The 12,243-nt window shown below is 36.8% G+C and overlaps 1 protein-coding gene across 1 annotated transcript in view; it reads right to left on the bottom strand.

The window, feature by feature from the left end:
• IL31RA (interleukin 31 receptor A) overlaps positions 1-12,243 on the bottom strand; it is a 63,007-nt gene that overhangs the window by 29,183 nt on the left and 21,581 nt on the right. Inside the window, 1 exon segment of the mRNA XM_025389395.1 lies at positions 1,849-2,000. Within this exon segment, the coding sequence (XP_025245180.1) occupies positions 1,849-2,000 (152 nt within the window).

Raw genomic sequence — 12,243 nt, 5'->3', positions numbered from 1 at the left:
ACTGGTTTACCACAGGGCTCTGATGTAGTCACCATTTTTATTAATAATTAGATAAAGGTATAGAAGGAAGTGTTATCAAATCTGGAGATACTGAAAACTTAAAAAGTAAAAAGTTAATCATAAGTTTTGGACCAAACAGGATTCTAAATAGGCTGGAATGATAGATAAGACCAACATGAAGAAATTCAATAAGAATAAATAAAACACCTGAACTTAGGTTAAAAATCAACAAACGACAAGATAGTAGAGGTATGTTTTACTAGCAAGTCTTCAGGAGGTAAAAAGTCTTAAAGGTTTAATTAGCCAACAGTTGATTAGAAGTCAATAATGTGGCTGCTCATGATGGCTTACACCTGTGATCTCTGTACTTTGGGAGGCTGAGGGAGGAGGATCACTTAAGACCAAGAGCTCGAGACCAACTTGGGCAACACTACAGAAACAAATTAAAATTCAGCCAGGCATGGTGGCACATGCCTGTAGTTTCAGCTACTCGAAAGGCTGAGGCAGGAGGATCATCTGAGTCCAAGAGTGCAAGGCTGCAATGAGCTGCGATCACACCACTGCACTCCAGCCTGGGTAACGGAGTGAGACTCTGTCTAAAATTTATAAAAAGGCAATAAATATGAGATGATTACAAAAAGGTGATACAATTTCAGGCTGCATTGATGGAAACTGCAGAATATTTTCTGAACTTTGAGGTAAGAAAACATTTCCTAAGACACAAAAGGCATAAGCATAAAGATAAAGACAGATAAAATTTAACCATATTAAAATTAAGTGACTGTTCCTCAAAAGTCACCATTAAGAGAGTGAAACGTCATGCCACATAGTGAAAGATGTGTGCCATACACGTAGCAAATAAGACTCATAAACAGAATATATAAGGAATGCCTACAAATCAGTTGAAAACTCAGGCAGACTAGCCAATAGAGAAAACATGCAAAAGGCTTAAATCAGCACTTCCAGAAGAAGCAATCCAAAGGGCCAATAAACACATATGAAAAGGTGTGTAACTTCATTAAAAGTCAAGTAAATGCAAATTAAAGTCACCATTCCATCATGTTCAGACTATGGGATACCACACAGCAATGAAGATTTATAAACTACAGCATTATATAGCATGAATAAGTCTTAAAAGCACAATATTGAGAGATAGAAGCCAAACGTTAGAAAATACAAAATGTATGGATTCCCTTTATATGCTCCTCTATTTCTACTGGGCGCTCCTTCAGGATGAAGGAGGAGGGCTCAAGGAAAGAGGGCATAGTCTTTTAAACTATGTTCTTCAATGATGCAGGCTTAAATGGTAAAAAATGAAAGCAAAGAAGATTACCATGAAAATTAGCTCTCACGGAGGTCATGAGCAAAGGGCAAGCAGAGGGCTCTGGCATCCTGGAGATGTTCTGTTCTTGACTGCAGTGGTTTCTACATGAGCACTGACTTAGTAATTTGTTAAATGCAATATTTATGTTTTGTTCACCTTTCCAAATGTATGTTATACCTCATGATTTTATAAAGGGTCAGAAAAATAAAAAATAAAATGGCCAAACCATAGACTCTCTGGTAGCCACACAGCCAGACGCAAACTTGGATATAATGCAGAAGTAAATTTCTCACTCTTTATTGTGTCCCTGCGCTCAGAAGGCAAAAATGCCTATTGTAGAACACTCTTCCAATCTAAAAGGTCCAGAAGGAAAAATGGAACACTAGGAAGAGAAGTACTTCCTAGTGTCTCTCTTCTATTTTCAATGTAAAAAGTGAAATAATGATTCCAGGTCAACAATAGTTGTCAATGATTCTTTTCCTCTGGGCCTCTAATAGGAACATTATTATAACGGCATAACTTACCCAGCTGGTACTATTGACTGTCCTGAATCGAAGTGCATATTTTAAATCAGATGAAACAGGCGCCAACTCAGGCTTTATCCATTCAATCCGAATCATTCGTTTGATGCCCAAAACTGGTTTCACACTGAAAATCTCAGGTGGTTCAGTTTTCGCTGAAAATAAAAATCATACAACTCTCATATTTGCAAAAAGATAAGAATTTGCTAACAGCATCCATCCAAAATTGAAAAAAGAAAAAACCTTAGAAAGGAAATGATAGTGCTTTGTGATCTGCTATATGAACGCAGATGGTATTTGCAAGGCAGTACAAAAGGAATGTCGCCACCCCCAACCAACCCCAACACCTCTGAAAAAGGAATACCCAGTGAAAAAAGGATGCATTCCTGTGATTTTTCAACAAATCAGCCTCTTATTGATTGGGTCATCATATGCTATGCCAAGCAGAAAGGAGGTAAAAAGAGACCACAGAACCAGAAAATAGGCTGTCTCTCTTATTTACTCTCACCTCCCCTAGGCCTCTCCTTCCTTGACCTCCAGGATGATGGAATACCCACTATAAACACTATTAAATAACTCTCATTTTCCTTCCACACTGCAAACATTCTAGCCCCAAATTTCTCTCTTTGAAAATATGCATTTTTCTAGTTATAAAAGTAGCATATGCTCATTATACAACATTTTTTAAGTGTAGAAAATACCAAGAAAAACTAAAAATCATCCATTATCCCACCAACCAGAGATAACCCTTATTACCATTTTGGTATATTTCCTTTCAGCTGTTTTCTGCGTAATTATTTGCATTATCTTTTAAACAAAATTGATATGATAAATAAAGCTTTTGTTTTTTTAAAATATGCAATCAGCATATATCACCTTCTATTAATAGTTCTTCAAAACATGATTTTTAAGGTTCATAATATTCTACTTTATGGATTAACATAATTTTTTGACTTATGTTCTATTATTGCACATTCACAGTATTACAGTAGGTAGCTAATCAGGCATGAGCAGGACAGGAGAGGGCTCCCCCTACACACCACCAGGAAAGTCAGGTGACCATCAGGTGATGCTCAGCCAGTTGTCACGCTGCCTTGCAAACCTAATAATTGGCTGCAGCCAGCAACAGGGAAAGGCAGTTTCCCAATAAATAAAAACATCTGTAACTAGTGATTGGCAGCTCCAAAATAAGATCTCAAGAATTGGGCTGGACGCAGTGGCTCACAATCCCAGCACTGTGGGAGGCTGAGGCAGGCGGATCAAGAGGTCAGGAGTTCAAGATCAGTCTGGCCAACACAGTGAAACCCCATCTCTACTAAGAATACAAAAATTAGCCAGGCGTGGTGGCAGGTGCCTGTAATCCCAGCTACAGGAGGCTGAGGCAGGAAAATCACTTGAACCCAGTAGGTGGAGGTTGCAGTGAGCTGAGATTGGACCACAGCACTCCAGCCTGGGCGACACAGCGGGACTCCGTTTCAAAAAAAAAAAAAACGAAACAAAAACTCAGGAATTGGGCGAGTAGGCTCAAGCATGGGCATTAAGAGGCAAAATGGCAGAGTTTAACTGGTATATGAGCTTCTGGGGGCATTCCATTGGAAAAGGGAAGAACGCCTCAGGTGGAGCATGTGTACAACTCCAGTAAACACACTGCACATGCTCACTTCCTAAGTGCCAGCTGGCCAACGTGCAAGTGGGCAGATCACCGTAAGGGAAGAATCAAGGGAAATGGGACACAAGATGCCAGAAGTAGGCCAGCATGGAAAACCCTAAGTCCAAGGTCAAATGGGGCACCTGACTGCCAAGACGCCCACTTAGCCCTCTTCCAAGGGTTGTTTACCTTTTTTCCATTCCTGCTCTAAAACTTCTTTTCTTTTTTTCTTTTTTTTTGAGATGGAGTCTTGCTCTGTCACCCAGGCTGGAGTGCAGTGGCGCGATCTCGGCTCCCTACGAGCTCCACTTCCCAGGTTCACACCATTATCCTCCCTCAGTCTCCCAAGTAGCTGGGACTACAGGCGCCCGCCACCATGTCTGGCTATTTTTTGGTATTTTCAATAGGGACAGGGTTTTACCGTGTCAGCCAGGACGGTCTCGATCTCCTGACCTCACGATCCGCCCGCCTTGGCCTCCCAAAGTGCTGGGATTACAGGTGTGAGCTACTGCACCCGGCCTCTAAAGCTTTTTAATAAACTTCCACTCCTGCTGTAAAACATGTATCGGTTTCTCCTTCTGTCCTATGCCCCTCAGTTGAATTCTTTCTTCTGAGGAGGCAAGCACTGAGGTTACTGCAGACCCATTTGGATTTGCTGCAGGTAACTCAGATAACTTCCACCGCTAACAATAGTGTTTCTAATTTTTCATTTAAAACTTCTTAAGGACAAAGGCTGGACTTGATCACAGAGTCTAGAATTAACACCTGACATTTAGCAGGTATCAAATATTTGTTAAGTGAATGAGTAAATGGATGATAGTTGAATTTCCCTTTACATCTCTGATGGTTTCCTTAGACCCCTTAGCACTGGCTGACTGGGTAAAAGGGCACGACCGTTTTTAGGGCTGCTGTCACACAGTGCCATTTTGCTTACCAGAAAGGTTATACTAATTTCAGTTTCCATCAACATTGTATGAATACCCATTCACCACACTCTTGCTGGCTAGAATTGAATAGTATTATCTTTTCAGTCTTTGTAATACTGTTTTTTTAATTTTTAAAATTTTTAATTTTTGTGAGTACGTAATTGGTGTATATATTTATGGAGCATATGAGCTGTTTTATGCAATGTAAAATAATCACATCATGGAGAATGGGGTCTTTGTAATTCTTGAAGAGTTTTGGAAAGCAAAATCCCTACTTAGAGACATGGACTTTAAAACATTAACTGGGTAAAAATATTCAGAAAGCTCTTGTTAGCTACTCAAAAAATAATTTGTACTGATGCCTGGACTAAAGGGTGATCATCAATCCATGTGGCCACTAGTAAGTAGAGCTGTATACAATAAACATATTAAATATTTCCATAAAGTTATTGATATGTATTGAGCACTGATAAGTATTTTTTTAGGTGAATCATTTTGTTGAATCCTTTCAACCATCTAACATTTATTATATCCATTCTACAGAAGATAAAACTGGTATTGGAAAAGGGAAAATAACTTTCTAATAAGAAGCCAATCTAAGGCTCATTTGTATCCACACCAAAGTTCCTGCCCTTACTCATTACACTAAACTACCTCCAGTCAGAATAAACACAAGTACCTAGTGTAGTTCCACTTAACTCTAACACTCTGTCACCAAGAAGAAAGTATTAGTTACTCCTCTGAATAAAAATGGCTCTCAGAATATCTCATTAAGAACTGATTTATATCAAGTGACATCAGCAAAATGGCAGACTAGGTAGCTCTACGTTCTTATTCATCCATGAAAAGATTAAAAAAAAAAAAAAAAGACAGGGCCGAGAGTGGTGGCTCATGCCTGTAATCCCAGCACTTTGGGAGGCCAAGGCGGGTGGATCACAATGTCAGGAGAAAAAGACCATCCTGGCCAACATGGTGAAATCCTGTTTCTACTAAAAATACAAAAATTAGCTGCATAAAGTGGTGCGTGCCTGTAATCCCAGCTGCCTGGGATGCTGAGGCAGGAGAATCACTTGAACCTGGGAAGCAGAGGTTGCAGTAAGCTGAGATTGTGCCACTGCACTCCAGCCTGGGAGACAGAGCAAGACTCTGTGTCAGAAAAAAAAAAAAAAAGGACAGACACTGGCTGAACTAAACTTGTAGGAGCTCTGGAAATCAACCCAAGGTTTATAACCATAATAAACACCAAATCAAGACAAAGTCACCTTCAAAGTGGCAGGAAAATAGTTTTGTGGCTGTCTTACTTGCCCTTGCCCCACCCTCTGCCTGAAACATCAGTGGTCTTGGTTTGGAGAAGGTGGCATCTCTGCTCTTATTTCCCTTCTACCAACTGGAGAGAACAAAGAATACTTATTTACATTCCAGCCTGTTGGAGGGCAGACTAAACGACTGGTCTCTGTTTTGCCTAACTTTAATCTTAGGCAGGAAAAGAGCCAGGCAGTGCTCATAAAAGCTACAGGGAGACTACAGATTCATGGAAGCCTGGGGCAAGAGATTATGTAAGGAGACATACAATAAATTATATAAAATCATAAGGAGAAACTGGGTAAGACTCTTTGGGAAATCAAGACATTCAAAAGCAGCTATGGCCGGGCACAGCATCTCACACCTGTAATCCCAACACTTTGAAAGGCCGAGGCAAGCAGATCGCTTGAGCTCAGGAGTTTGAAACTGGCCTGGGCAACATGGTGAAATCCACCTCTACAAAAAAATATATAAAAATTAGCTGGGTGTGGTGTGTACCTTAGTCCCAGTTACTTGGGAGGCTGAGGTGGGAGAATGGCTTGAGATCAGGAAGGGGAGGTTGCAATGGTGACATCACTGAACTCCAGCCTGGGCAACAGAGCCAGACCCTGTCTCAAAAAACAAAGAAAAAAGCAGCTGTGTGTATACATAGTGTAACTGAGAAAGCACCATCCAGACCTAGGCAAGATGTATACTCAGAAAAGAACTGAGAAGACTTTAAGTTTTCACCTAGGGCTAATCCCTAGGCTCAGAGTAAGCCCAACAAATCTATGAAGAACAGCCCCAGAACAGAGTCAGTCTGCAAAGACTTGGAGAGGTAGCTGTTTTTTCCAATGCCCAATTTTTACCAACAAAAATTGCAAGGCATACAAAGAAACAGGACAACATGGCCCATTTAAGTAAACAAAATAAAACCACAGAAACTGTCCTTGAGGAAGCCCAGCAATCAGAATTTCTAGACCAAGACCCTAAAATGAACATCTTAAGTATGTTCAAAGAGCTAAAGTTAAACACGGACAAAGAACTAAAGGAAATCAGGAAGATGATACATGAACAAAATGAGAATATCAACAAAGATACAGAATTTTTTTTTTAAAGAAGCAAACAAAAACTCTGAAGTTGAAAATCACAATACCTAAAATATAAATTCACTACAGGGGTTCAGCAGTAAATTTAAGCAGGCATAAGAAACAATCAGTAAAGGTGAAGATAGAACAACTGAAAGTATTGAGTCTCAGGAACAGAAAGAAAAAAGAATAAGGAAAAATAAACAGAGTCTAAGGGACCTGTGGAACAGGATCAAGCCAACCAATAAACACATTTTAGGAGTTTCTGAAAGAGAAGAGAGAGAGAGGAAGTGGTGGAGAGATTATTTGAAGAAATACTAGCTAAAAAGTCCCCAGATTCGATGAAATACACAAATCTACAAATCCAAGAATCCCAGTGAATACTAAGTAGGATAAACCCAAAGAGACCCACACTAAGACACATTACAACCAAACCTCAGAAAGAGAAAGTCAGTCTCTTGGAAGCAGCAAGAGAGATACAACTCATTACATACAATGGATCTTCAATAATAATATCAACTAATTTCTCAGCAAAAACCTTAGAGCCCAGAAGGCAGTGGGCTAATACATTTAAAGTGCTGAAAGAGAAAAAGAATTGTCAAATGAGAATTATACACCTGGCAAAACTGTTCTTCAAAAATGAGGGAGAAATTAAGACATTCCAAGATAAATTAAGACATTCCAAGATAAATAAAAGTTGAGAAAGTTCATTACCAATAGGCCTGCCCTATAAGGAATGCTAAAAGGAGTCTTTCAGGTTGAAATGAAAGGACACTAGACATTGACTTGGAATCAGATGAAGATATAAAGATCTCTAGTATAAATACGTGAGCAAATATAAAAGCTAGTATTATTGTAATTATGGTTTATAATTCCTCTTTTAATTTTCCAAAGAATTTAAAAGATTAATGCATAAAAAACAATTACAGCTTTATGGTATACAATGGATACAGATATAATTTGTGACATCAATGACATAAAGTGGAGGTGGGGAATGAAGCTGTGTAGCAGTAGAGTTCTATATGCAATTGAAGTTAATATCATTTCAAATTAGATTGTTATAACTTTAGATGCTATTTGTAGTCCCCATGGTACTCTCAAAGAAAGTATCTATAGAAAATCCTCAAAAGGAAGTCAAAACATGTCACCATAAAAAATCAACTAAACACAAAAGAAGACAATAATGAAAAAAATGAGGGATAAAAAAACTATAAAATATAAAGAAAACTTTTAAAATGTCAAAAGCAAGTCCTTCCTTATCAATAATTACTTTAAATGTAAATAGGTTAAACTCTCTAGCCCAAATACACAGATTAGCAAATAATTAAAAAAAAAAAAAAATCCAACTGTCTGGGCACAAAGGCTCATGCTGGTAATCCCAACATTTTGGGAGGCCAAAGCAGAGGGTTCATTTGAGGCCAGGGCTTCAAGACTAGCCTGGGTAACATAGCAACTCTCTATAAAAAATAAGATAAAATTTTTAAATGTAAAAAAAAGATCTAACTATATGCTATCTACAAAGACTAACTTTAGATCTGAAAATACAAATAGATTGAAAGTGAAAGGATGAAAAAAGATGTTCCATGCAAATAGTAACCAAAAGACAGCAGAGTGGGCATACTAAAATCAGACAGAATAGATTTTAAGTCAAAAACTGATGCATATCAAACACAGCAAAAGTTTATTCATTTAGGTACCACTAATTATAATAATTTGTGTCAGAGACTGGACCAAAGTAAACCCTCGCATTATCTGTGAAAAAAGGTTTAAGCAAATTACCACTGTAAACTGGAGGTAGGTGGGACATATTTCAATTAGAAATCAAAAAAAAAATAGATATATATATAAAGATGGAATCTCACTCTGTCACCAGGCTGGAGTGCAGTGGCGTGATCTTGGCTCACTGCAACCTCTGCCTCCCGAGTTCAAGAGATTCTCCTACCTCAGCCTCCTGAGTAGCTGGGACTACAGGTGCGCACCACCACGCCCAGCTAATTTTTGTATTTTTAGTATAGACGGCCTTTCACCATGTTGGCCAGGATGGTCTCAAACTCTTGACCTCATGATTCGCCCACCTTGGCCTCCCAAAGTGCTGGGATTACAGGCATGAGCCACCACACCCGGCCCAAAATATTTTTAATTGCTCTTAAAAGCACTGTCATAGTTCTATCCACTTGAATTTAAATTAGAAAAGTTCTAGTGAAAGTAATGGCAAAAACCACAATTACTTTTGTACTAACCTAAAAATTACAAAATTATTATGCTTATTATTCTGATATTATATGCTTTTATTAAAGGATTCCAAAAAAAAAAAAAAAATCTTAGTACTTAGCAACACTTTGCCAGGTCCTAGAAACATATAATAAAAACAGAGTTTCTTCAGAGGTTAATTTTATAATTCCAGTATTGTATCAATTTAGGCCAAAATTCCTCCTCAAAGTTTTAAGCAGTGCCAATTACAGAATATTTAAATAGATACTAAATCTGGTTGAAAGAGGGACTAGAAAGTTTGTTTTGTTTTGCGTTTTTTTTGTAACTGAATTTGTTTTTTAATATTTTAATTGCTAAAGTAATAATACACTTATTTTAAGAAAGTAAAAATAATAATAATAAGGTTTTTGAGAAAAAGTAAATAATCTTGTCCCTTTCCAGGCCCATCACCGTGAATTAACAACAATGTTTACAGTATGGAGTGTCTTCCAAAGGGAGTTCTTAAAAAAAGTTTTATAAAGAAACCAAGTCAAAACTACCCACAAAGAAAGCCCAGGCATAAATGGCTTCACTGAGGAAATCTATGACAGATTTAAAAATAATTAACACTAGTCTTTCACAGACTTTTCCAAAAAATAGAAGATGAGGAAACACTTACTAGCTCATTCTATGAGGCCAATATTACCCTGATACCAAAAACAAAGATATCACAAGAAAGTTACACACCATATCCATGTTTAATATAGAAGCAAAAATCCTCAACAAAAAACTAGGAATTCAAATTCAGCAACATATAAAAAGAATTATACACCACAACTAAGTGGTACTTATTACAGAAATACAAGGTTTGTTTAACTTATGAAAATCATTCAATGTAAGACACCATTTTAATAAAAGACAAAACCACATGACCATCCCACCAGATAAAGAAAAGGCATGTGACAAGATCCCACACCTATTCACGATAAGGAAACACTCAACAAACTATGAATGGAAGGAAATTTTCTCAATGCAATGGGTATCTACAAAACCCATAGCTAACATCAAACTTAAATGATGAAAGACTAGATGCTTTCTCCCTAAGATCAGGAACAAGAAAAGGATGTCTGCTTTCAACACTTTTATTCAATGCTATACTAAAAGTTCTAGACAAAGCAACTAGACAAGAAAAATAAAATGTATCCAGATCATAAAGGAAAAAATAAAATTATGTTTGCAGATGACATTACCTTGTATACAGACAATCCTAAGGAATCCACCTGAAAAACCTTTTAGAACCAATAAACAAGTTCAACATCCAATTACCAAATCAATATACAAAAATCAATTGTATTTATATACACTAACAATGAACAAACTGAAAATAAATTAAGAAAGCAATTCCATTTACAACAGCATTTAAAAGAATATAATACTTTGGAATAAATTGAACCAAAGAAGTGTACGACTTCTACACTGAAAACTGTAATAAATTAATGAAAGAAGAAGGCAGCCTAAATAAATGGAAAGATATCCCATGTTCATGGATTGGAAGATTGTATATTCTGAAGATTACAGTATCTGTATTGAAATTGCAGCTGCCTTCTCTGTAGAAATTGATAGGCTAATACTAAAATTTATATGGAAATGCAAGGGACCCAACAGCTAAAATAATCTTGAAAAAGAACACAGTTGGAGGACCCACTTTCCCAATTTCAAAATTTATCATAAGGCTACAGTAATCAAGACAGTATGCTATTGGCCTAATGACAAAAATATAGTTCAATGGAATAAAATTGAGAACCCTGAAAAATACCTTACATTTATGGTGAATGAATTTATTTTTACAAGGGTGCCAAGACAATTCAACAACATGGTGGGGGTGTGTGGGGGCAGAAGTCATCTTTTCAACAAACGGTTCTGGGATAACTGGATATCCACATGCAAAAGAATAAAGTTAGACCCCTATTTAACACCATATAAAAAAATTAACTCAAAATGGATCAACAATTCAAATGTAGGAACTAAGACTTCAAACTCTTAGAAAAAAACTACAGCAGTAAATCTTTCTGACCTCAGGTTAGGCAATGGTTTCTTAGATATGACACCTAAAGTACAAACAATCAAAGAAAAAAATATACATTTTTGACTTCATATAAATATTTTTCTACCTTAACCATGTAAAAAGTAAAAGAAAACCCACAAACAGGGAGGAAATATTTGCAAATTACATATCTGATAAGGAACTTGTGCCAAGAATATATAAAGAATTATTAAAATTCAACAATAAAGACAACTCAATTATAAGTAGGCAAAGGATTTGAATAAACATTTCTCCAGAGAATATATACAAATGGCCAATAAACACATGAAAAATGTTCAACATCATTGGACATTGGATAAATACAAATCAGAACCATAACAAGGTATCACTTCACACCTACTAGGATGGCTATAATTATAAAAAGATGGACAATAACAAGTGTTGGTGAGGGTATGCAGAAATCATAACCTTTATGAATTGCCAGTGGGAATGTTAAATGGTACAGCCACTTTGATAAAGTTTAGCAGTTCTACCAAAAGTTGAACATTGAGTTACCATGTGACTCAGCAATTTCACTAGGTATATATCTAAGAGAATTGAAACATGTCCACACAAAAAACTGTACACAAATATTCACAGCAACACTATTCATAATAATCAAATGGTAACAACAAGCCAAATGTCCATAAACTGATGTACAGGTAAACAAAATGTGGTATATCCATCCAGTGGAATATTATTTAGCTATAAAAATAAATAAAGCACTAATACATGCTGCAACATTGATGAACCTTGAAAACATTATGCTAAGTGAAAGAAATTAGATACAAAAGACCACATATTTTATCATTGTATTTTTATAAAATGTATAGGCAAATCCATACAGGCAGAAAATAGATTAGTGGTTGCCAGGGAATGAAGGAAAGAGAAAACAAAGGATTGGGGACTGACTGCTAATGGGTATGAATTTTCTTTTGAGGGCAATAAAAATGTTCTGGAATTAGTGGTGACATTTGTACAACTTTGTGAATACAATAAAAACCACTGAACTATACACTTTAAAAAGGTGAAATTTACATAATGTGAATTATATCTCAATACAGTTATAATTTTAAAAGTGGTGAAAATGAGTCTTTGGAAATTTTTTTTTTTTTTTTTTTTGTCCCCCAGGCTGGAGTGCAGTGGCGCGACCTCGGCTCGCTGCAAACTCCGCCTCCCGGG

The sequence above is a fragment of the Theropithecus gelada genome, chromosome 6 (assembly GCF_003255815.1).
Source record: "Theropithecus gelada isolate Dixy chromosome 6, Tgel_1.0, whole genome shotgun sequence".
Classification (NCBI taxonomy): Eukaryota; Metazoa; Chordata; class Mammalia; order Primates; family Cercopithecidae; genus Theropithecus; species Theropithecus gelada.
The sequence above is the reverse complement of the archived record's forward strand: the minus strand, read 5'-3'. Positions and strand labels throughout refer to the sequence as shown.